The sequence below is a fragment of the Thamnophis elegans genome, chromosome 1, assembly GCF_009769535.1.
Source record: "Thamnophis elegans isolate rThaEle1 chromosome 1, rThaEle1.pri, whole genome shotgun sequence".
Taxonomy (NCBI): domain Eukaryota; kingdom Metazoa; phylum Chordata; class Lepidosauria; order Squamata; family Colubridae; genus Thamnophis; species Thamnophis elegans.
Window position 1 is genome coordinate 4,546,931 of NC_045541.1, and position 24,308 is coordinate 4,571,238.

A 24,308-nucleotide genomic window follows, 5' to 3' on the forward strand; every position below is an offset into this window, starting at 1 on the left:
TCTAACTGAGATAACATTTTTATGAGTAAGATATATATCCCTGTACTATTATAGAAATAATTCTTGGACTCTGTGAACAGCAGTTTTAATTTTGGGTACAATTAATCAACTCACAAAACAATCAGGAAAATATTCTGATCAATTAAGCTCTAGATTTGAAACCCAAAAGTCTGACATAATATCTCAAAGACAAAGTGGCTCTAAAAGTATTTTGACGAATCCTCATAATTCATTGGGCGATTCAAGAGATGCTGTATTTTTTAACCCCTCGGTTATTTTTGTTAGGTATAATTACTGGTTGTACAGTTATAGAGACTAACCTGATTTTGCATTTAATAACTGCAGCAAGACTATTGGTGGCGCCATACTGGAAAAAGGAAGATTTGCCTACTATTCAAGAATGGACATTAAAAGTAACAAATTTAGCAGAGATGGCTAAAATATCAGCATATCTCGAGGACCATTCCAATGAGAGATATAAATTGGAGTGGAGAAGATGGATAGACTATACTCAAAATAAATATGGGACTAAGAGATTCCAGATAGCTTATGACCGAGACAACAAGGAATGACATAATCTGTTTAGAGTTAGCCTAGCAAAGAGGAGTTAAAGCTCAAATGATAGAGGATATTAATTTTTTACTTTTAAGTTTACTTTAGAACAGTGTTTCCCAACCTTGGCAACTTGAAGATGTCCAGACTTCAACTCCCAGAATTCCCCAGCCAGCATTCGCTGGCTGGGGTATTCTGGGAGTTGAAGTCCGGACATCTTCAAGTTGCCAAGGTTGAGAAACACTGATTTAGAATATCTTTGTTAAAGATTTATACCCTGTATTGGTTCTGAGAAGTCGGGGGAGGAAAGGTTGGGAAGGGTGGGGTTTGGGTGGGGAGGGGAGGGGGAGGGAAGTAAACATTTGTAAAAGGTTTTTTTTTAAATTTTCAATTAAAAAAAGAGATGCTGTATTTAATAACACCTGGGGATGAAATGACTATAGATCAAGGTGCTTGTTGTCACCTACAAAGCCCTTCATGGTATTGGATCTGGATACTTGAGAGACCGCCTACTGCCAATTACCTTCACTAGGCCAATAAGATCCCATAGATTAGGCCTCCTCCGAATTCCATCAGCCGGTCAATGTCGACTGGCAACTACCCGGAGGAGAGCCTTCTCGGTGGCTGCTCCGACCCTATGGAACGAACTCCCCGTGGAGATTCGTATCCTCACCACCCTCCAGACCTTCCGCGTAGCCCTTAAAACCTGGCTGTCCCGACAAGCCTGGGGCTAAGATTTCAACCCCACCCGAATAGTATGACTGTTGCGTTTTTTTTAACGATGTACTGTTTTATGTTTGTATTTTTGTCTTGTACTCCCCTCCGCCTTGGATTGTGAGCCGCCCTGAGTCCCCCCAGGGAAAAGGGCGGCATATAAATAAAGTAATCCTAATCCTAATCCTTAAGTCTCTGAAGAAGAAAAGTGGACCAGACCACCTCTCCTCTTTTTACATACGAGAGGAGATGAACAGCATCAGCACGTTGCTTGATGAAGTTCTGCCGATATCGGGAAAACTCATGAAGCATCTTCCGGGGGTCCTGGTGAACATGGATACGATCTCTGTCTGACCAGGTTTCGACAGCAACTAAAACAACTCTGGTGTTTAGTTGCTCCTTGTAAATCTGTGGGGAGAGACACCACAAGCACAGGAGTGGAAGACTGGGTCAAACATGCACAGTTAGCCAATCAATCAGTGGAAAGACAAACAGGGTAAAGTAGGAGAGAAACATCGGAATATAATTAGATATTATACTTCCCTAATAATCAATGCTCCATTAAATTTACAGTAATGTCAATACTACAAAAGGCTGCATAATTATCAGTGCACGAGTATGTAATATTTGCTATATAGTTTCTGGCAGGGAATCATAAAAACAGTTGAGAATGGACAGGCCTCATGCTTGTGAGATTTTGTTTGTGTTTTAATTATAGCAATAGCAATAGCAGTTAGACTTATATACCGCTTCGTAGGGCTTTCAGCCCTCTCTAAGCGGTTTACAGAGTCAGCATATTGCCCCCAACAACAATCCGGCTCCTCATTTTACCCACCTCGGAAGGATGGAAGGCTGAGTCAACCCTGAGCCAGTGAGATTTGAACAGCCGAACTGCAGAACTGCAGTCAGCTGAAGTGGCCTGCAGTGCTGCATTTAACCACTGAGCCACCTCAGCTCTCGGTTATAAGAACATACACTTCAAATTGAATAATTCTGAACCTGGGTGCCTGAAGTGAGCAGAACAACAACAATTTGTTGTTACAGCAAACAACTTTAACTGGAAGCTCAGAACTTTTTCTGCTTGATTTCATGAATATCTTTTCAACAAAATCACTCATTCCTCAAACCACATTTCTAGCAATCATAATCTTCATTAGGTAGGTATGTCCTGTGATCCAGTTGTGTATTTCGTAAAACAAGGTAACATCACAGACACATTTTCTATTTAAACAAATAACCCTTGGTCTCATTTTTTTTCAAAGAATTGTCCCTATCTTCGTTCTGTCGGGCTCATTTCATAATAGGACTAGAATGGACAGGCACAAAATAATTCTTTTTTTTTTTTTACCTAGATAGTCTTTATCTGCACAAAAAATCAAACTGAAGTGTTTGTTACACTGGAAGAAAAATACCCAGCTGTTGTGACTCAGCAGCAGTCTTCTGTGAGTCTTTTCGGGATGCAAGATTAACTATGCAGCTGGGGCTCGTTAGGGGCATCTTCTGGGGATAAAAGGACGGATGGTGCCATGCCCTGGTTGCAGGAGTCAACGTTCCTTGGTTCGTTCAACATTCATTGATCATCGATCGTGGTTTATTTGAGATACACTTGGAGAAGTGATTTGCTTTCTGTAACCCTGATTCAAGAAGACACTTGGAGAAGTGCATTGCTTTGTAAGAGTTTTGTTTTGCATTCTGTTATCTTGTCAAGAGACTTTATTTATGTTTATTTTTGCGCTCGCAGCCAGTCTGAGCCGAGAACTGATAAAGTGAGTTCCTTTTAAGTTTGTCTGCCTATCGTCTGTTAACGAGCGGAGAAGGGGGGACAGAACACCCAGCATTGTGAGACAGCTTATTTAATACACTGCATTTATCAAGGTCTAAAAAGAACGCTTGTGTGGAAGTGGCATCTATAGCTGCCTGCATTGTAAGGCAGTTTTTCAAAGAGTTCATTGATAGGGTCCCTTCTTGGCATTCTGTCTTTTCTATTTCAAAGATTGATTTATTCATTTTTAGCACTGGCAGCTTTCAAGTCCAAAGTGCTACACAGGATAGTATTACAGGAAACTGTGATTCTATAACCTCGCCCCCAAAAAAGAATACCTTCTGTAAATCCCCAAAGAAAATTAAGGATTTCTTTTCTCTGCATTCTCAGAAGACACCGAATGTTTCTTTCTAGGATCAAGAGTTCGTTTTGTTTTAGTACGTATGTGTGGATGGTAGCACAGACATCTTGTTGAAGCCGTGGTTACATCATACATATATGTACAAATAAATTGCACAATTTGTATCATTTGTGTGATGTCTTGGCACATGCCAAGACATCACACAAATGATACAAATTGTGCAATTTATGTCCATTGCATGGTGACATCATGACTTAAAATACCATTTCTCTCCCCCCCACCCCCCTTGATATACTACAGTAAGGATTCTTTTCAAATATTCTTTTGTAGTTCTACAAACTTTGGTATTTCTTTGGGGTAATATAAAAATTGGGATTTAGACATGCAAGTCTGCTATTGATGTAAATCAGTTTTTTTTCTTAATATAAAAAGAATTATGGGACAAATGGTTGCCTTTTCAGTTTATCATTCCCTACTGAATTGAATACAGTACTATTAATTTTATTGACTATGGCAATACTTACAGCGTCCACGAGATTTACCACCGATTTTGCAAAGTTATTCGTATTACTATGGGATGACCGATGTTTTTTGAACTAGAAGAAAAATGTTAAGTCATAATCCAATCGAAACATTGATTATACTTCTTGCTTCCTGGCAAAGCCCAAAAAGGGAAGCAACCCCACTAATATTTCTCTTTGAACATTTTTGCATTGTATTGATAAAGGTCAATTACACAAAAAATAGCATAAAGCATGGATTTGCAATAACTTTCCCTTATAATTCAAATGATTGATTGCTAGCCTTCTGTGGCACATAACTCGATGCATTTTTTTTATTTCAAGTACAAAATGTTCGGTGAAGAAGACTGTACTTAGTTGTCTTAAATTTGCAATCAGAGAAAGAAAACGAGATATCTGGGTAGCGAGCAGAAAGTTTCTATTAAAGTTTTATTCACAAAAATAAATAAACTTTTCTTATAAATGAAGCCTGTTAACATTAATTACTTATTATCAGCTTATTTATATATAGTGCCTTTGGGTAAGTCTTGACTCCTTGACTATCTAAACCAGGGGTATCAAACTTGTAATAACACCTCGTCATATGACATTTCATCACAACTTTCCCCCCCCCCTTGCTAAAATGGGGGTGGGCGTGGTCAGTGTGTGATGCATCCAGCCTGTGAGTTTGACACCTCTGATCTAAACAATCTAGGCAAAATCATTGGAACACAACAAATGAAAAGAATAGTTCCTTATCTGGAAATATACTTTATTAATCTTTGGACAATAGGGTGAAAAAAAGTCCAGAACAGATCTCTCCAAACATTGAACTCTCTCAGATTATAAGCAAACATGATCAATTTCCAACATCATATAGAAATATCATCAAGTTTTTGACCTCATAGAAATACATTGCAACAATCCTGACAGAATTTTTCAATCAATATTATTATTACCCTATTGCAGATGGAAATCTGAGGCTGAAAATGAGGTTTCTTGCCTACAATAATTGGCAAACAAAATGTAATCAGGCACTTCCTGATTCATATCTTAGATTACCTCAACTCAGCACTGCCTTAATATCAGCATTTTGAGACATTTGAGAAGTAGCTATTAAGACAGGGAATCTCTGCTATATGCATTGGTTTCCCATGAGGTATCACCCTGATTATCAGTAGGGCTGGCCCTTGCATGAAGAGTATACTCATTTTGAGTTCTTGAAACCCTCAGAGATATGGACAGGTCATGTAGGATAGGATAGAGAAGGCAAAGGAGATGACTGTGGTCTTTCTGGCCCCCTCACATAATTTTAATTGCATGACAGATGCAATGTTGAACTAAGCCTTGAGAAAGACAAATAAATGGACCAAAATGAATCAACTAGATGTGCTTCTGGAAATAACACCGGATGTGGAGGCATCAAGTAATACAAGCCTGGCTGTTTTGATACCCATAATGTAGTCTTATTCCAAGAATTTCCTGTTGCACATTCCTTAATTCTTTATTCAAAAGTATAATTATCTATATCACCATTAAGTATGTATGCATTTTTCACAATCAACTTTTATGAAAAAGAAGAGAAATAACTAATAGACTCAACTTACCATTTTATAATCATTAACAATCATGAGCTCCAAGTATTTCATTTCTTCAAAGATGCCACGCACTGCCTGCAAATTATAAAAAGGATAGCTTAAAAAAAGAATAGGTTGCTCTACTGTTTGTCGTGATAACTCACATTGTGTTCTTAAATCTGTTTTACCAAAGCCTAAGAGCAAATTATATTGTATTAATTTAACTGGAGGATATCTAACTCAATTTTTTCCAGTCTTCTTCAAAATGAAAAGAAAGGAGATTCTTTGTGGATACAAAAGTCCATTTTTCTAGCCACAGGTATAGTTTGAGGGGAGTTTTTTCCTACAATTTCTTTTGTTTTAATTGTAAAAAATATATTTTAAAAGGTTTGCCGCTGCTTCAGATGAGGGGTTAAAATCAGCCCTGCCATGTTGTTGGGTGGGATCATTGTTTCTAAATATTAATTTTCTTCAAAAAGGTTTATGTTTTGTTGGCATTTAAATCCACGTCACATAAACAGCAGCATTTTATTAGTTAGCTCAACTATTTCAATCACATATTACATTTATCCTCAATCTTTAAAATAATTAAGTGTAGATGACTACATATAAAATTTATGTGACAATAAAATTAATACTGTTTAATCTTTAAAAGGAGTTTTCATAAGCATGTAATTATCTCTTGTAGCAGTCTACATTCTCCAACCTAATTCATGGTACTTCCCACCTCCCATCTTTCCTACAGATATTCTTTGCCCCTATAAAAGTGTATATGATTAAATACTGCCATAAACATTAAGAGGATTTCTTTTTTACTCAGTTGAGTAACCGAGGTAATTTCATCTACTTACCTACTACCTACCTACCTATGTATCTTGCTGTTTGTTCAGTTATTTATATTTATGTCAGTTTCACCAATTTGCTGTTAGAAATGAAAAAAAATGTGAGGTGAAATAAATGATCTCCTGCAGTACAAATCACTTCAGCGGGAAGGCTGAGGGCTAACACAGTACTACATTTTCACATCTTTTTCCATGTCTTTTAAAAGCAAAGAGATCTTTTGATTTGATGCAGTATTACTGATGTCCGTAACACTCACAGCCCTTCTCCTCCTTCTCAGCCACTGCAATTCAGACAGGAAGGACCAATCAGATGTGGAATCGGTATCTAGAGATTGATAGCAAAGAAATTTCTATTTTAATCATATAGCATCTGTACCTTTATCTAATGAGACATATTTTCCCTTTCCCCTTATATTGGTAAAACGTTTCTTTTTTTAAAAACTACTAATTTTAGCCAACATATCAAGCTACTTTAAACCCAGTTTAGCATTCAGTCACCAAAATGAAAGTTCGCCTCCAAATGATTTGAGTTGATAATGATGGAATGATAAACTATTATTCAAATTATTCACAGTGTCAATCCTATCTCTGATGACTTCTGACAGTATTTGTTCTGCATATAATCAGCCTTCTAGGAAAAAAAACAAATTTAAAACACTTCTCATTTCAAATGTCCTGCATATTCCAGTGAAAGCAGTTACCAGCAACATGTAATATGATAGCAATAGCAATAGCAGTTAGACTTCTATACCGCTTCATAGGGCTTTCAGCCCTCTCTAAGCGGTTTACAGAGTCCGCATATCGCCCCCCACAGTCTGGGTCCTCATTTTACCCACCTCGGAAGGATGGAAGGCTGAGTCAACCTTGAGCCGGTGAGATTTGAACCGCCGAACTGCAGATAGCAGTCAGCTGAAGTGGCCTGCAGTACTGCACCCTAACCACTGCACCACCTCAGCTCTTACAATGATGATTATGGGTTGATAAGTTACCAATTTCCTTTCTTGTAAAAATAATTTCATTGTAAACATAGGAATTACTGTGAAAGTTGTATGCAAATCATAGTTGCTCCAAAATATGGGAGCAATTGAACAGCTGGCATTACCAAAGGAAAATATACAGCCAGTTTTATATATATGGTACCTTACTAAGTTATGTTATTATTTGGAAAAGGTGCTGTTTATAGTGTTTTGCAATCCACTCTTACAGAAAAAAATGATGTCAGTCTCAATTATGAACCAGCTCCTTACTGTTCTTCAGTGAAAAGATTTTAAGTCTCAGTTTGATATATGTGGAGTTTGTTCATTGTATTTCATTGGATGGAGCAGTGGTAGTCAGCCTGGTCCCTACTGCCCACTTGTGGGCGTTCCTGCTTTCATGGCGGCCGGCCGGTGGGGGGTTTGCTGTAACTCTGCTTTATAAATTTTATAAAGTAAAGTTACTTCCCTACTTTATAAATCACCATTACTGTGGAACCGGTGGGCGGTTAGAAAATTTTACTACTAACAGAGATACAAAAGTGGGTGGTAGGTATAAAAAGATTGGCCTCCTCCGAATTCCATCTGCCAGTCAATGTCGACTGGCGACTACAAGGAGGAGAGCCTTTTCTGTTGCTGCCCCGACCCTGTGGAACGAGCTCCCCATGGAGATCCGTACCCTCACCACTATCCAGACCTTCCGCGCAGCCCTCAAGATCTGGCTCTCCCAGCAGGCCTGGGGATAGGCTTCCAATTACCCGCCCGAGTGTTTGATTGCTGAATGAAAGTTGTGTTTTTATTATCTTTTCTTTGTGCACATATTGTTTGTTTTTGACCTTGCACCCCCCTCCCCTGTGGTTGTAAGCCGCCCTGAGTCCCCTCAGGGAAAAGGGCGGCATATAAATCCCAATAAACCTCAAACCTCAAACCTCAAACTACCCCTGGTATAGAGGACAACTCACTCAGACAGTTAATCTTCGATATCATATCATGGTATAAGTTGGGCACACAATTTCAATGATATAGTGGGGTAAAGAGCTTTCTAACAACTATATTAGTCTAACTATAAGCTTGTCACAAAGAATTGTGTATCTAGAAAAATGGCTGTTAGCAACAGTAACGACACTGATTATCTAATTCCACATGGAAACTGAGAATGTTTCTGTTATATCATGACATGCTACTATCTAAATTTCTGTTAACTATACTAACCATCCCTCTGGTAGAAGCGCCATTTAAATTATTTAAAGATTTACAGAGTTTATATAGTTATAGCAGTGTTTCTCAACCTTGGCCAGCTTGAAGTCCACCGGACTTCAAGTTAGCCAAGGTTGAGAAACACTGAGTTGTAGTAACAAATCTTATTAAAGTACAGTCACGTCATACCAAGATCTTCCAACTGACTGAAGGCATTTGATCCAAACGTTCTCCGGACAACATGTGGTCTGCCTGCACTGCTCTGAAGAAGAAAAATAAAACGAATAGAATATTGTATTGGTGACAAAAAATTCAAGCATGATATTGTCATCTAGATGGACAAACAGACAGATAAATAGATGGAGGGTAGACAGAGACAGATGGATAACATATAATGGATAAGCTGAGCTCAGTTTCGGGGATGTATTTTGGAACCTAAAATTCTTGGTTTATCCATAATGGGTGAGGTGTGTGTGTGTGTTCAATTTAATATCTTTATGTATATAATATGGGCTAGAGAATTTAGCATGTATATGTAGAAAACCTGAAATGGTATTTTTGAATGATTAAAAATTGAACTGTGGAATATTTCTCTTCGAATGTTCACCAAGAATGAAACTGGACTGAACTCCCTCTCCTACTGGTTAGCTATTATTTGGATGGACCCTGACCATATTTTATACTGAGTTTCTTTTTTTTTTAGGGGTCCCCAGTCTTCTAATGCTTCTCCTGGTGTTATTTTACAAATATATAAAAGGATAATCTTAGTCAATTCCAATTGGAACTTAAAACTATAATTCCATGCCTTAAACTTGGTTTTCCATATTTAATTCTCTAACGATCAATACATGAGAATATTTGTCGCTCAGGATTGAAACGAGGGATCCTTGAGCCTCTGAGCTTGGTGGTTCTCTTGAAGACGTTTCATTACCTGAACTTGATAACCTCATCAGTGCGTTTGTGATGTTATATAGTTCAACTAATGAAACACTCCTTATCTCTAACAATCTTCATGGTATTGGACCTGGGTACTTGAGAGACCGCCTACTGCCAATTACCTCCAACAGACCGATTAGATCCCACAGATTAGGCCTCCTCCGAATTCCATCCGCCGGCCAGTGTCAACTGGCGACCACCCGGAGGAGGGCCTTCTCTGTGGCTGCTCCGGCCCTTTGGAACGAGCTCCCCGTGGAGATTCAGACCCTCACCACCCTCCAGGCCTTCCGCAAAGCCCTTAAAACCTGGCTATTCCGACAGGCCTGGGGCTAATGAGTTTTGTCCCCCCCCCTCAAATGGTATGGTTGTTGAGTGTTTAAATTGTGGTATTGTTTTGTTCGCGTTCTTTTTTCTTATTTGTACCCCCTCCCCCCTGACTTGGTTGTGAGCCGCCCTGAGTCCCTTCGGGGAATAGGGCGGCATAGAAATATAATAAACTCAACTCAACTCAATCTATTAGCACTCAGTAGCAAACAAATACCTATAATGAAGGAAAACCCCTGAGAACTTTTGGAATTCTATAAAGCAAGGTTGTACCTCTTTCCTACAGTTGTTCTAGTCCCATATATTTAGATTTATAATGATAACTCCCTAACCCCTTATCAATGTATGCTATCCGTTGCCATCAAAAGTATTTAAACACTCTTTTATTAGGAAGTTTTTGCTGCAATCTTCTTTATGTCTTTATTCTTCTGTCTTCTAGAAAGATAGGCATAGCATCCTGTAATAATCCATAGGCTACCAACATGACAAAATAACTGATGAGAGAGAAAAAAATCTGCCTCTGTCATGTATCTACTCCCATGGGAAAAACCTCCATTAGTGAAAAAGCTTCTATATTCTTATAACTAAAGAAAATCATAGTGAAAGCTTAACTTGATGCACTTAAAAGCAGTGTTATTTTTAGCATCTGCTGTTATTTTTGGAACTAGAAAACATCTCTAGAAAGAAGTGTAGGAGGAAGAGGTCAAGATTATTTACTGTGGCAGAAAAGCCCAACAGTTCTGCAATTTTATCTGAATTATCTCAAGCAAAAACTAGGAAATTAGTTTCCCAGATGGAGAAAAAGAAAGAAACATCTAGGTGCATCTCCAGAAAGAGTCCCATCAAAATTGCCAATGAACAGCCTCTTCACTTCAGAGTGAATAATTAATAACTAATATATCAATTATTTGGTGAACATTAAACCAAAATAGACAATTAATTGAATAAGCTCAATTTTATTTTTAATGTGTAAGCTTAAAAGAAGCCATTTTCATTTCATTTCATGGCCCATGAGCCGAGGTGGCGCAGTGGTTAAATGCAGCAGTGCAGGCTACTTCAGCTGACTGCAGTTCTGCAGTTCGGCTGTTCAAATCTCACCGGCTCAGGGTTGACTCAGCCTTCCATCCTTCCGAGGTGGGTGAAATGAGGACCTGGATTGTTGTTGGGGGCAATATGCTGACTCTGTAAACCGCTTAGAGAGGGCTGAAAGCCCTATGAAGCAGTATATAAGTCTAACTGCTATTGCTACTGCTATTAAACCCCTCCCTCCAAAAAAAAACCCTCACAGAAATGCCTTATTCAACTGAACCATAAAACATATACACAAATAAACTAGTTAAATATATTAGTTTACGTAATCCATTCCCTTGTTATGGCTTTATTTGTGAGCTGCTTATCTTCTTTTCTTCTTTCTGTCCCTGAAAGAGTGGGCATGCTTCAGGTCCCCCCAATGTCACCTGGGGAAACCCACAAGATGTGCCTTCTCTGCTTGCTCTTTGGAACAGTATAACATCCCTCCCAAGATGCACATGGTGTGACCTTGGTGGCTGTTTGAAAACCTGGCTCTTCCCAAAGGCTGTGCATTGGATCATCCTGCCTTGCCATGATTTATGAATGTGAATATGACTCTGATTTGGCCTCAGTTCTACCCTTTTTCTTTTTTCTTTTTCTTTTAGCAATAGCAATAGCAGTTAGACTTATATACCGCTTCATGGGGCTTTCAGCCCTCTCTAAGCAGTTTACAGAGTCAGCATATCGCCCCCACAGTCTGGGTCCTCATTTCACCCACCTCGGAAGGATGGAAGGCTGAGTCAACCTTGAGCCGGTGAGATTAGAACCGCTGAACTGCAGATAACAGTCAGCTGAAGTGGCCTGCAGTACTGCACCCTAACCACTGCGCCACCTCGGCTCCTCCTTTTATTCCTGTTGGTTATTTTTGCTTTTGCTTTTCAAAATATTAACTACCCAGAGTTGGGTGGCCATAATAATCGATAAAATAAATATAATAAAATTTACGTAGCTTTACTGGTTTGTCCTTAGATTTCATTTTCTACAACCCAAACGCTTTACGTGGCACTGAGCTTAGCTGAATGTTATAGAAGTGCTGTGAGTGTATTTAACATTCAGGTTAACCTCGTTTAAATAACCTATTCCGCTACAGTTATGTTTCTAAAAAATTACAAAATATATCAAACACGGGGTAGAAAAAAACGAATAAAATATTCATTCAAATTCAGCGTTATAGATGATATTACAGATTAAATAATAATGTCTTATTTAATTCATATTGGTTAGGATTTGCATCTTTTACAACAAATCAACGCAAGATCTCGGTGGGTCAGTATTCACATACCGTGCTGTGAGTTAACTCCAAAGGTTCTATCAGGTAGACATAAGTGTTGTCTTCAAACATGCCACTAAAATATGAGAAACACAGTTTAAATACTTCAATATTAGCTAAATGGGAGTATATATTTGTAGGAATTCCCACACATTTCCACATTACGTATTCATGTATTCCACACAAAACACAAACATCATGACAAGGAGAACGATAAAGCATCTTTGAACGTGTGCATGAGAGACTCATGAATGCCAATTTGGTTGTGCATTTTTTCAAACAGTCCCCCCCAAAAAACACATGAAACAATTGGGGGGGGGGGGAATGAATGCAACCCAGGGTCCAACCATTGTATGCTCCAAAGCACCATTTTTAAATCAAATCCACACATAGTCCTAGACTTATAATGAGAGAGGAGTTCAATACGTCAAATAGCCTATTTACAAATTTACTTGTTTGTGTGCTAACTTGAAATTATGACATGGCCTATCTATAAATCTGAATTTGTAAGTAGACTCAACCTGCTTGCTGTGTTCCTGAACACATCATGGGGTCTCTTTGATCTATGAAATCCTTTGTGTTCTATCTATTACAAAAACATCAACTGGTTGGGGATGAATGAATATTGCAGTTAGCAATAGTAATAGCAATAGCAGTTAGACTTCTATACCGCTTCATAGGGCTTTCAGCCCTCTCTAAGCGGTTTACAGAGTCAGCATATCGCCCCCACAGTCTGGGTCCTCATTTCACCCACCTCGGAAGGATGGAAGGCTGAGTCAACCTTGAGCCGGTGAGATTAGAACCGCTGAGGTGCAGATAATTGCAGTCAGCTGAAGTGGCCTGCAGTACTGCACCCTAACCACTGCGCCACCTCGGCTCTTCTTGTCATCTTCTTCAGAAAAAGAGCAACAGGGTATGAAGGAAATTAATCTGGCCAAAGAAGAAGGCCGAAGAAGGGAATTTGTTTTCCCATTTCCTGCACATCAGTTCCTTTTGACGCTTGTTAAGGAACTCAAGAATAGGGGCAGGAGGACTGGGCCTTTGGTAGATTTGTTGTTGTTAGTTGCGAACTCGTGTCTGACCCATCACTGACCCCATGGCCAACGTTCCTCCAGGCCTTTTTGTACTGTCCACTGGAGTGGGTTACCATTTCCTTCTCCAGTGGACCTCTGCTATGACCTGTCCATCTTGGGTGACCCTGCATGGCATAGCTCATAGATTAATTAGGTTTAGGTTTAGGTTTAGGTTTATTTGATTTATATGCCGCCCTTCTCCCAAGGACTCAGGGCAGCGTACAACATTAAAAGAAACACATAATACAAAAGTTAAAAAGAGATTAAATAGGATATCCCAAACCCAATTAAAATTGACAATGACACATTTTTTAAAAAAGAATTCAAATTAAAATTAGCAGTAATCAATAATTTGATTTGTTTTGTTCAGGCCAGGCTGGCTTGCTGGAAAAACCAACTTTTTAGGGCGCGTCGGAAGGACCGGAGGTCGGGGATTATTGAAGAGCCGAGGTGGCGCAGTGGTTAGGGTGCAGTACTGCAGGCCACTTCAGCTGACTGTTATCTGCAGTTCAGCAGTTCTAATCTCACCGGCTCAGGGTTGACTCAGCCTTCCATCCTTCCGAGGTGGGTGAAATGAGGACCCAGACTGTGGGGGGGCGATATGCTGACTCTGTAAACCGCTTAGAGAGGGCTGAATGCCCTATGAAGCAGTATATAAGTCTAACTGCTATTGCTATTATACGAAGCTCCGGGGGCAGCTCATTCCAGAGGGAAGGGGCTCCCACAGAGAAGGGTCTCCCCCTGGGGGTCACTAGCCGACACTATCTGGCCGACGGCACCCTGAGGAGGCCAACTCTGTGGGATTGCACTGGAGGGTGGGAGGCTACTGGTGGGAGTAGGTGGTCTCGCAGGTAATTGAGCTACGCAAGCCCCTTCGCCATGATAAAGCAGTAATCCATGAAGAGGCTTTGGTGGACAGATAGGGACTAATCAGCCATCCATCAATGAAGAAAGAAGAGATATCAATTGGTGCTCAAATAAGAATAAATACTACTAAAGGAAGAACATCTTGGCTTGGATTAAAATTATATCTATTACTTTCCATTCGGTTCCAGTTCTCACTCTAACTTTTAGCTCTATTCGCCTTTTCTATGTCTTGTCTCTTTTTTTGTGTGTTAACAAAAATCTTGACAGCAGAGACTGCTTAGCGCAGTGTTTCTCAACCTTGGCAACTTGAAGATGTCTGGACTTCAACTCCCAGAATTCCCCAGCCAGCATTCGCATCCTTTCTGGTGATCTAGAGCTGGCCTCTCAGTCCAATTCCCACCAAGGCAGCATCTAGGCCAGTGTTTCTCAACCTTGGCAACTTGAAGATGTCTGGACTTCAACTCCCAGAATTCCCCAGCCAGCATTCGCATCCTTTCTGGTGATCTAGAGCTGGCCTCTCAGTCCAATTCCCACCAAGGCAGCATCTAGGCCAGTGTTTCTCAACCTTGGCAACTTGAAGATGTCTGGACTTCAACTCCCAGAATTCCCCAGCCAGCATTCGCATCCTTTCTGGTGATCTAGAGCTGGCCTCTCAGTCCAATTCCCACCAAGGCAGCATCTAGGCCAGTGTTTCTCAACCTTGGCAACTTGAAGATGTCTGGACTTCAACTCCCAGAATTCCTCAGCCAGCATTCGCTGGCTGGGGAATTCTGGGAGTTGAAGTCCAGACATCTTCAAGTTGCCAAGGTTGAGAAACACTGGCTTAGGGTTTTTTTATTTACTATGAGTTGCCTTGGGGGGAAAAAAACAAATATCTAAAATGTCCAATCAGAAAACATGAAATGATGGAAATAAGCAAATTGGTTAAAGGTTTATTTTGGGGTTTTCAAAGGAGATATTCATGCACTGACAAGAACAGACCATGGGCTCTTAAGCCAAAAAATCCTTGCTGTAGCATTAGAAGCAGAATATAGGAAACTCTCACTTGGGGTATAATTGGGCCATAGCAATGCACACCTCAAAGCAGCATTGTACCTAGACCAATTTAAGAACAGTAAATTCTGGTGTGCATTTACACTATTATATTGTATTATATTATCAGCAGAGCCGGAGGGGAAATTCCATATGCGGAAGCCTCTGTCCCTGTAAAGAGGATAACACTGAAACACAAACTGAAATACCTTTACACAGTAATTTTCTATTGAAATATAAGCAAAGCGCTCCTAACAGTTCTTCATTTCTGGGATAGATTGAAGAATTTTATTATGTAATATTTACTAGCAGATAAGGAGGCCAGCATAACTCTTGCCATTGCTAAGTTTCTTCGAACACTTGGTAGGAAGCATTGAACAAGAGATTTCTGGTTTGAAGGGATTAGCCGGTGACATCACCGTCCCCAGAGGATGCCCAAGCAGTCTTCTTTCATATCTCTTTTATTTTCCCACTGAAGTGGTACTTATTTATCTACTTGCATTTGCATGCTTTCAAATTGGTAGGTGGGCAGGAGCTGGGACAAATTGATGGGAGCTTATTCCATCAAGAGGCTCACTCTGGGGTTTTGGACTGCTGAGTTCTCAACCTCTAAATTGTCTTCTCAGCATCCTAATCCTGTGAGCCACCACAGCCTCAATTTATTAGACTTACGCCCACCTTTTTATTGCATAGTTACTCACTCACTGAGCAACAACCCTGTGGAGCTGATGGAGTTGAGAAAGTGTGACAGGGAGTTTTAAGTGGACATGAGTACATGGGAAAAATTTATATAGAATAACTGCAGCATGATAGATAGATAGATAGATAGATAGATAGATAGATAGATAGATAGATAGACAGACAGACAGACAGACAGACAGACAGACAGACAGACAGACAGACAGATAGAGATAGATAGATAGATAGATAGATAGATGATAGATAAATAGATAGATAGATAGATAGATAGATAGATAGATAGATAGATAGATGATAGATAGACTGATAGATAGATAGATAGATGATAGATAGATAGATAGATAGATAGATAGATAGACAGACAGATGATAGATAGATAGATAGATAGATAGATAGATAGATAGATAGACAGATAGATAGATAGATAGATAGACAGATATAGATAGATAGATAGATAGATAGATAGATAGATAGATAGATAGATAGATAGATGATAGATAGATAGATAGATATAGATAGATAGATAGATAGATAGATAGATAGATAGATGATAGATAGATAGATAGATAGATAGATAGATAGATAGACTGATTGATAGATAGATAGATAGATAGATAGATAGATAGATGATATATAGACTGATAGATAGATAGATAGATAGACTGATACATAGATAGATTATAGATAGATAGATGACAGATAGATAGATAGATAGATAGATAGATAGATAGATAGATAGATAGATAGACAGACAGACAGATAGACTGATAGATAGATGATAGATAAATAGATAGATGATAGAGATCAAATAGATAGAGATAGAGAGATAGAGAGATGATAGATAGATAGATAGATAGATAGATAGATAGATAGATAGATAGATAGATAGATGATAGGTAGGTAGGTAGGTAGGTAGGTAGACAGACAGACAGACAGACAGATAGATAGATAGATAGATAGATAGACTGATAGATAGACTGAAGGTAGATATAGAAAGATTATAGACAGGAGAGAGAGAGATGATAAACAGAGCGCTGTATTCCAAACTGCCAATATTATCTAAATATGTCCCAGACCTCATTGTTATGAGGAAACCACTAGACTGAGCATTCTATATGTTTTAATTTTTATCCAATTATCTGCAGAAGCTGAGAAAATTGATAATAATAACTCGCTATCACAACTGCCCATTAGTCACCCAAAATCTAACTAAGCATATTTATTAGCGCTGGGTTGGTTTATACTTTCTTGTATCAAATTGTAGTCTCATTCAACAAACTTTCTCTAAAAGCCTTTCTCGAAGTACCAAACTTTTTCTCCGTTTATCAGCATTTCTTTCATTCTAACATCTTCTTTTTTTTTCTTAATGCTTTAATTATACCAACAATGTTCTCCCACCCCCCTCCCTTAAATTTCCATATTAGCAAATAGTTAGCTGTTCTCCAATTACACTGGGTCACTGATCACATGCAGTCATAAGATAAATGATGATTAATGGGGCAAGACAGCTTTCTGCCAATGGAGCAAGTGTCCGTGATGGGGAAGAAGGGATGAAAAAAGTCATATTTTTAGTTGCTGGGACACTGTCCAAAACACAGACGGTGGAAATACGAATACTTACTGAAGTCCATTACAGGTAGAAATAGCAGCGTTGGATTTTGGGACGCCTCTGATGCTTCCATGATAATAGCAGTGTTCCCCTCCCTGAAAATGAACAAAAATATCCTATATTTTTATAATTACTTTTGAAGTGGGCCGATGAATATCAGAATAATGGATTCATACTTTAAGCCTGTATACGACAATAAAACATAAGTGAAAAGTTTGTGTGATTGTGAAGGAATAGAGGTAAGGCTACGTAAAGACATGCGTAGTAAACTACCATGATCTCAGTAGCTGGTTATCTCGGATACCTACAAGCTCACCTAATTAGCAGAACCAGATGTGGGAAAAGAGGAAAGGTTCCGTACAGATATTTTGGACACCAGTGCTTGATGGACTGCTGAAACCCACATGATTCACCTCAGTTTCAAGTCATCACATAGCATATTCATAAAAAAATACAAAATAATCCCTCTTTTTACTGCATAAAACAAAAATCAATTTTCTAAACATGGAAAAAGTGTCCTATATTTAATCTCCTGGATAATGAATTCACCATTTCTCCTGAGAACATTAGTAATTATATCAGCAAAGTGGTATATAATCTCAAGGCCTCCCTCACTATTTACAAATGACTAACTCGGAAAAATGTTTAGAGAAATCTAGGTCAAGTTACTGCTATATGTCAAAAAAAACGTCCCATTTATTATTTCTAGTGGAATTTTAGCCCCTAAGCATGTCTCAAATACTGTTGATAATACAGGTGTTTCTTAGTTGTCAATAAAAACCTTCAACAGTATTTCTATTCTGGAAGTTTTTTGAAAGCCAATCCAGAAATTACACTCCCAATTAAGCCACAAACCATATTTGAGATGATACATCTATTAATGTTTAGCACAACCAATGAACATTTTACATGAAGCAAAATTCAAAACTTCTTTCTCTACTCTCTCTTCCACCAGCACCAATAAAATCTAACATCCAGGTTTCTTCAATGTAGAATTCTCTTGAATGAATATTTATGGGTATCAGATAACAATCACATGTCCTTTGCAGACCCAGTTTTTTTATGCAGGCTGAAGCCAAAGAGTAAACATTAAAGACCAACATTTACCTCATTCCATAAAAGTATACATCGTAAATATAACATAGGCACTATTTTACTACAACACATTAAAATTTTATTCTAAGTATCCCAGTTTAATATCTGATGAGATAGCTAGAATAACATAGCTTTTTGACACCCACCCAACCTACTTTTATTTAACAATTTGCACTGGCCCACACATTGTTTATAGTTGATAATATTTATATTACTTGTCAGAATAATAAGCTTTTTGGCAATGATGAAACGGAAGCTGAATTTAAAGCAACAGATGGGACTAATAATATTCATCATTTTGCCTGTTTTCCACATTAAATCCTTTGAATAGTTTCTGTTTTTCTGTTTAAAAAAAAACCAATTAGTTTTCTTAAAATGCCTTCGTATTTTATATATATAAAACATTAAACAATAGTTAAGCAATGTATTTCATGTGCAAAGCCAGGATGGATGAAGAGTTGGACTGGAAGGAGATCAAAACAGTCAATCCTAAGGGAAATCAACCCTGACTGTTCTTTGAAAGGACAGATGCTGAAGCTGAAACTCAAATACTCTGGACACCAATTATTATTATTATTATCGCAACAACAGAATTGTATCACAGCGGCCAGTTGTTTCACCGGATTTGGCATTGATTACTAGTCAGGCCCCACCCAGGGGCCTAGGACGTCGTAACGTATTTTCGTAATATGCGTGCAGATCCAAGCAGTGCGGCTTTTTGCATTTGACTGGTGGTGATTTTGTCAATTTTTAACTGTTTTAAATGTAATTCCAGTGCTTTTGGAATAGCATTATTATTATTCGCAACAACAGAATTGTATCACAGCGGCCAGTTGTTTCACTGGATTTGGCATTGATTATTAGTCGGGCCCCACCCAGGGGGCCTAGGACGTCGTAACGTATTTTCGTAATATGCATACGGATCCAAGCAGTGCGGCTTTTTGCATTTGACTGATGGTGATTTTGTCAATTTTTAACTGTTTTAAATGTAATTCCAGTGCTTTTGGAATAGCACCCAGTGTGCCAATTACTACTGGAATTACCACTGCTGGTTTGTGCCATAATCGTTGAATTTCGATTTTTAAGCCCTGGTATTTCGCAATTTTTTCATATTCCTTCTCGTCGACCCTGCTATCACCTGGTATTGCGATGTCTATGATTGTAACCTTATTTTTCTCAACCAGTGTGATGTCTGGTGTATTATGAGCCAGTATTTTGTCCATTTGTATGCGAAAATCCCACAAGATCTTGACCATCTGATTTTCGGTGACTTTTTCAGGCTTATGTTCCCACCAGTTTGTTGCTGTTTTAATATTATAATTTTTGCACAAATTCCAATGGATCATTTTTGCTACTGAATTGTGCCGCAATTTATAATCAGTCTGCGCGATTTTTTTACAGCAGCTGAGTATGTGATCAACAGTTTCATCAGCTTCTTTGCAAAGTCTGCATTTGGCATCATCAGAGGATTTTTTGATTTTGGCCTTAATGGCATTTGTGCGGATAGCTTGTTCTTGCGCAGCCAGGATTAGTGACTCTGTTTCTTTCTTTAATGTACCTGTTGTTAACCATAACCAAGTTTGTTCACTGTCCACTTTATCTTTTATTTTTTCCAGAAACTGGCCATGCAATGCTTTGTTCTGCCAACTCTCCATTCTTGATTTTATCACATCTTTTCTGTATTCTTGTTTCGTCTGTTGGACCTTCAATAGATTTTTGTTCTTTACTTCGATTAATAGATGTTCTTGACTTTCTTTTAAATAATCAGGCAGTGCATGTTTTTCTTCTTCAACTGTTTGCTTCACTTGTAATAATCCTCTGCCACCTGATTTTCGGGGCAGGTAGAGTCTATCAGTATCACCACGTGGATGTAAACTGTGATGCATTGTCATTAGTTTCCTGGTTTTTCGGTCCAAAATGTCCAAATCAGCTTGTGTCCAGTTAACTGTACCAGCTGTGTATCTTATAACTGGTATTGCCCAGGTATCTATGGCCTTGATTGTATTTCCACCGTTCAATTTAGATTTCAAAATTTTCCTAACTCTGTTGGTGTACTCTCGCCTGACAATAGTTTTTACTTCTCCATGCTTGATGTTATCCAACTGCAGAATGGCTAAATATTTGTAGGCTTCATTTCCACTGCATTTAATTAGTTGGCCATTGGGCATTTCAATTCCCTCACATGTAGTGATTTTGCCCCTTTTTAAGGATACAGTGGCACATTTTTCCATGCCAAACTGCATTGAAATATCGATGCTGAATACTCGGACTGTGTTTGTCAGTGATTGGATTTCTATTTCTGACTTTCCATAGATTTTCAAATCATCCATATATAATAAATAAGAAAGTTTTTCAGCTTCTTTGGCTGTTTGGTAGCCTAATTTCATTTTTTTTAAGATTATTATTATTGTTGTTGTTGTTATTAGTATTCAGAAAAGAAGTAAACATATACACAATCCACATAATTATAGGTAAAACCTGTTTGGGGGTAAGGCAGTAGCCTCATAACTGGATGTCCAATTCAGCTTCCAGGTATCACCTCTGGCGCTGCTTCATGCAGATCTTTTAGGGGACCAGAGAACACACGTCATGGGCAATCTTGCACAATATGTTTAATAGTTTGCAGATCAGCACCACAATTGCACCAAGGTGGATCTTTCCGTCCTTGCTGATGCAGAGCAGAGGCACTTCTTCCAGTATCACACCTGATTCTATTCAATTTTGACCAGACAGACCGAAGCCAGTCAAAACGAGAAGCGAGGACCAATTGGGGAAAAGACCCTGATGTTGGGAAAGATTGGTGGCAAAAGGAGAAGGGGATGGCAGGAGACTGGAGGGGGGGGGGAGAACAGGGGGAGCTGACAAGCTATGGTCCATGCATGGAATCATGAAGAATTGGACACGCCTTAGTGGCTAAACAACAACATACAATACAGTGTTTTAAACTAAGCAGGCTGTGATTTCAAAGCCTAATCATATTAACACTTATTAAACTTGTTCTGTTACCCTATCATAGCAAAGATACAGCATATCAAATGCCACAGATATTAGTAGACAAAATGCACATTTCACACTTGGAAACATTTAACCATAAAATGAATATATGAGATATGCTAATATTATCAAACACAAGAAAAATTACTACACTACCTTTGAATATTGCGGTTTGTCATCTTCATAATGAATTTCCACATAATCAGCAGATAATAAGTCACTGCAAAGAAGCAAAGGAAAATATGTCAGTATAATCGGCTATATAAAGCTGATTTTATTCATTGTGAATAAAGAATAACAAAGAGTAATCGTCCCTGATGAGGTATTATAACTACAAATCTGGATTTAAATATTTCATATTATGTTCAAGTGGTTAGATACATGGAAATCAGAGGTGGGTTCCTACCAGTTCGCACCTATTCGGTAGAACCGGTTCGTCAAATCTACTGAACCGGTTAGAAGAGGTTCCACCAGTGGACCCGGAAAGCAGGCCACACCTACAGAAGAGGATATGATTATTCTACACTATCATGCTCATATTTATAAAACTCAGTGCCTCTGTGAAAGGTAAGGATGACTACTGCGTTTGTGGTGCAATCAGAACATTGCGTGTGTTGCAGTTGTTTTAACGCAAACCAAAGATGCCTTTTAAGAAACAAGTTGACATCATATTCTTATGCATGCCAGTGCTGTGTGGGAGGTAATTTAAGGTGGTTCTGACAAGTGTCGTTGGCATCTTCATATCCGGTCACATGGGTGGCAAGCCACTCCCATCCGGTCACATGGGCGGCAAGCCACTCCCACAAAGGAGGCCACACCCACAGAGTAGGTTCGGACAATTTTTGAAACCCACCGCTGAATGGAAATTGTGAGTTCTAGTCCTGCTTTAGGCACAAAACCAGCAGGATGATTTTGGACCAGCCCCTCTCTATCAGACTTAGAAAGAAGGCAAAAGCAAAACACTCCCAAAAACATTGCCTAGAGAACGTGTTTTTACAACTGCCTGTGAAGCATGCCTGCATCACAAAAAAATCTACCTGAAACCAAGGTTAATCAGTTTTATACATAAATAGCATTTATATCGTACATTTCTTTTTTGCACTGCTCAAGAAAATTCACAAAACATTAAAGCCCATAATTCAATGCATAGGCTGGCAACTAGGGGCCTCTTTAATGGTTTCCATAACAAAGCAATCATTTCAGAAATGAAAAACAGCTTAAAATAGTATACTTTTAAACATTTGTGTCAGCCTCTGTTTTGCTGCTTGCTTTTCGGCTGCCATTGAAACGGGGAGGGAGGGCATGGTATTTGGGTGGGGGAAATAATCTGTACAGGAGGACTGTTAATTGGGAGTGGTTCTCACCATTCATTTGCGCATGTGGAAGGAGGGGGGTTTCCCGCCAAGGCCAACTGTCCGGCATACCAACCTGATGATGATGATAACCCCAACCCTTACCTTAACCCTAATCACGCTTTTGTTGGTGCCCTGTTGTGGAAAAACCAAAATGAGATTTCTTCCAACAATCAGTTCTCTGAACTGCTTGGAAAGTTACCAACCGGTTCTCCCAAATAGGTGCGAACTGGCTGAATCCCACCACTGTAGTGGTGGCAGCGGGAGGCTCTGCCCACCTGCCCGGATGTCATCATGCCCCATTTTTTTCTGCTCTGCACATGCACAGAGGTGGCACGTGCGATCATATTTGCAAACCAGTAATGAAGGTAAGTTGATTTTACCCCTGATATTAAGCAACTAAATGGATAACATCAAGCGATACAACTGGGCACCTCCCTCACCTTGTGAGAGCCACAGATCCAGTACAAGGTGTAGGTGAGCTGTATTAAATGTGAGATTGAGGTTTGAGATTTGTTTTATTTATATGCCGCCCTTTTCTGGGAGGGACTCAGGGCGGCGAACAACTCAAAGGGGGAAAAGGGGAACATAGAACACAATACAAGTAGTTAAAATAGCCAAGAATCACACAACCACACAAGTCGAGAGGGGAGGGGAACTCATCAACCCCAGGCCTGCTGGCAAAGCCAGATTTTGACGGCTTTTCGGAAGGCCTGGAGAGAGGTGAGGGTCCGAATCTCTGCGGGGAGCTCGTTCCAAAGGGCCGGAGCCGCCACAGAGAAGGCCCTCCTCTGGGTAGTAGCCAGATGGCATTGGCTGGCAGACGGAACCCAGAGGAGGCCGACCCTGTGCGATCTAATGGGTCTTTGGGAGGTAATTGGCAGCAGGCGGTCTCTCAAGTACCCAGGTCCAATACCATGAAGGGCTTTATAAGTTACGACTAGCACTGTTAGGAGGTCCCAGTGGAGTTTTCAAAGGTGTTAATCTGGGGCTCATCCTGGCTAGGAGGTAATATTTCCATCTCAGGACAGGGCTTGGGAATGAGGGTAGATAACAGAAGCAAATCGAATGTAGCCTAGGCTGCATTTGGCATTTCAATTTATGTAGAAGGAAAGTCATCCTCAGATGCAAAATCCTTACAGGATCAATGAATCCTACAAGACAAGTTCCTACTGAGAAAAAAATCCAGAGTGATTGACTTTGCTGTCCTTCCCCACCAATTACAGGACTCAAGAAGCAATTGAGTATGGCTACAGCAATGGTTTGTATTTGTATTTGTATTTGGTTTATTTGTATGCCGCCCTTCTCCAGGAGGGACTCAGGGCGGCAAACAACTCAGGGGGGAAAGGGAACATAAACAACCGTACACATAATTAAAATACACGAAAATCACACAGCCATATCAGTCGAGAGGGGAGGGGAACTCATCAACCCCAGGCCTGCCGGCACAGCCAGGTTTTGACAGCTTTCTGGAAGGCCTGGAGAGAGGTGAGGGTCCGAATCTCCA

The 24,308-nt window shown here is 39.4% G+C and overlaps 1 protein-coding gene across 1 annotated transcript in view; it reads right to left on the bottom strand.

Moving 5' to 3' along the window:
* ADAM23 (ADAM metallopeptidase domain 23) overlaps positions 1-24,308 on the bottom strand; it is a 75,946-nt gene that overhangs the window by 25,857 nt on the left and 25,781 nt on the right. Inside the window, exons 4-11 of the mRNA XM_032234246.1 lie at positions 21,606-21,669; positions 17,373-17,455; positions 12,093-12,156; positions 8,669-8,741; positions 6,566-6,633; positions 5,497-5,562; positions 3,914-3,985; positions 1,508-1,674 (exon numbers count right to left, since the gene is read on the bottom strand). Coding sequence (XP_032090137.1) covers positions 1,508-1,674; positions 3,914-3,985; positions 5,497-5,562; positions 6,566-6,633; positions 8,669-8,741; positions 12,093-12,156; positions 17,373-17,455; positions 21,606-21,669 — 657 coding nt within the window. The remainder of the gene's footprint in view (positions 1-1,507; positions 1,675-3,913; positions 3,986-5,496; positions 5,563-6,565; positions 6,634-8,668; positions 8,742-12,092; positions 12,157-17,372; positions 17,456-21,605; positions 21,670-24,308) is intronic.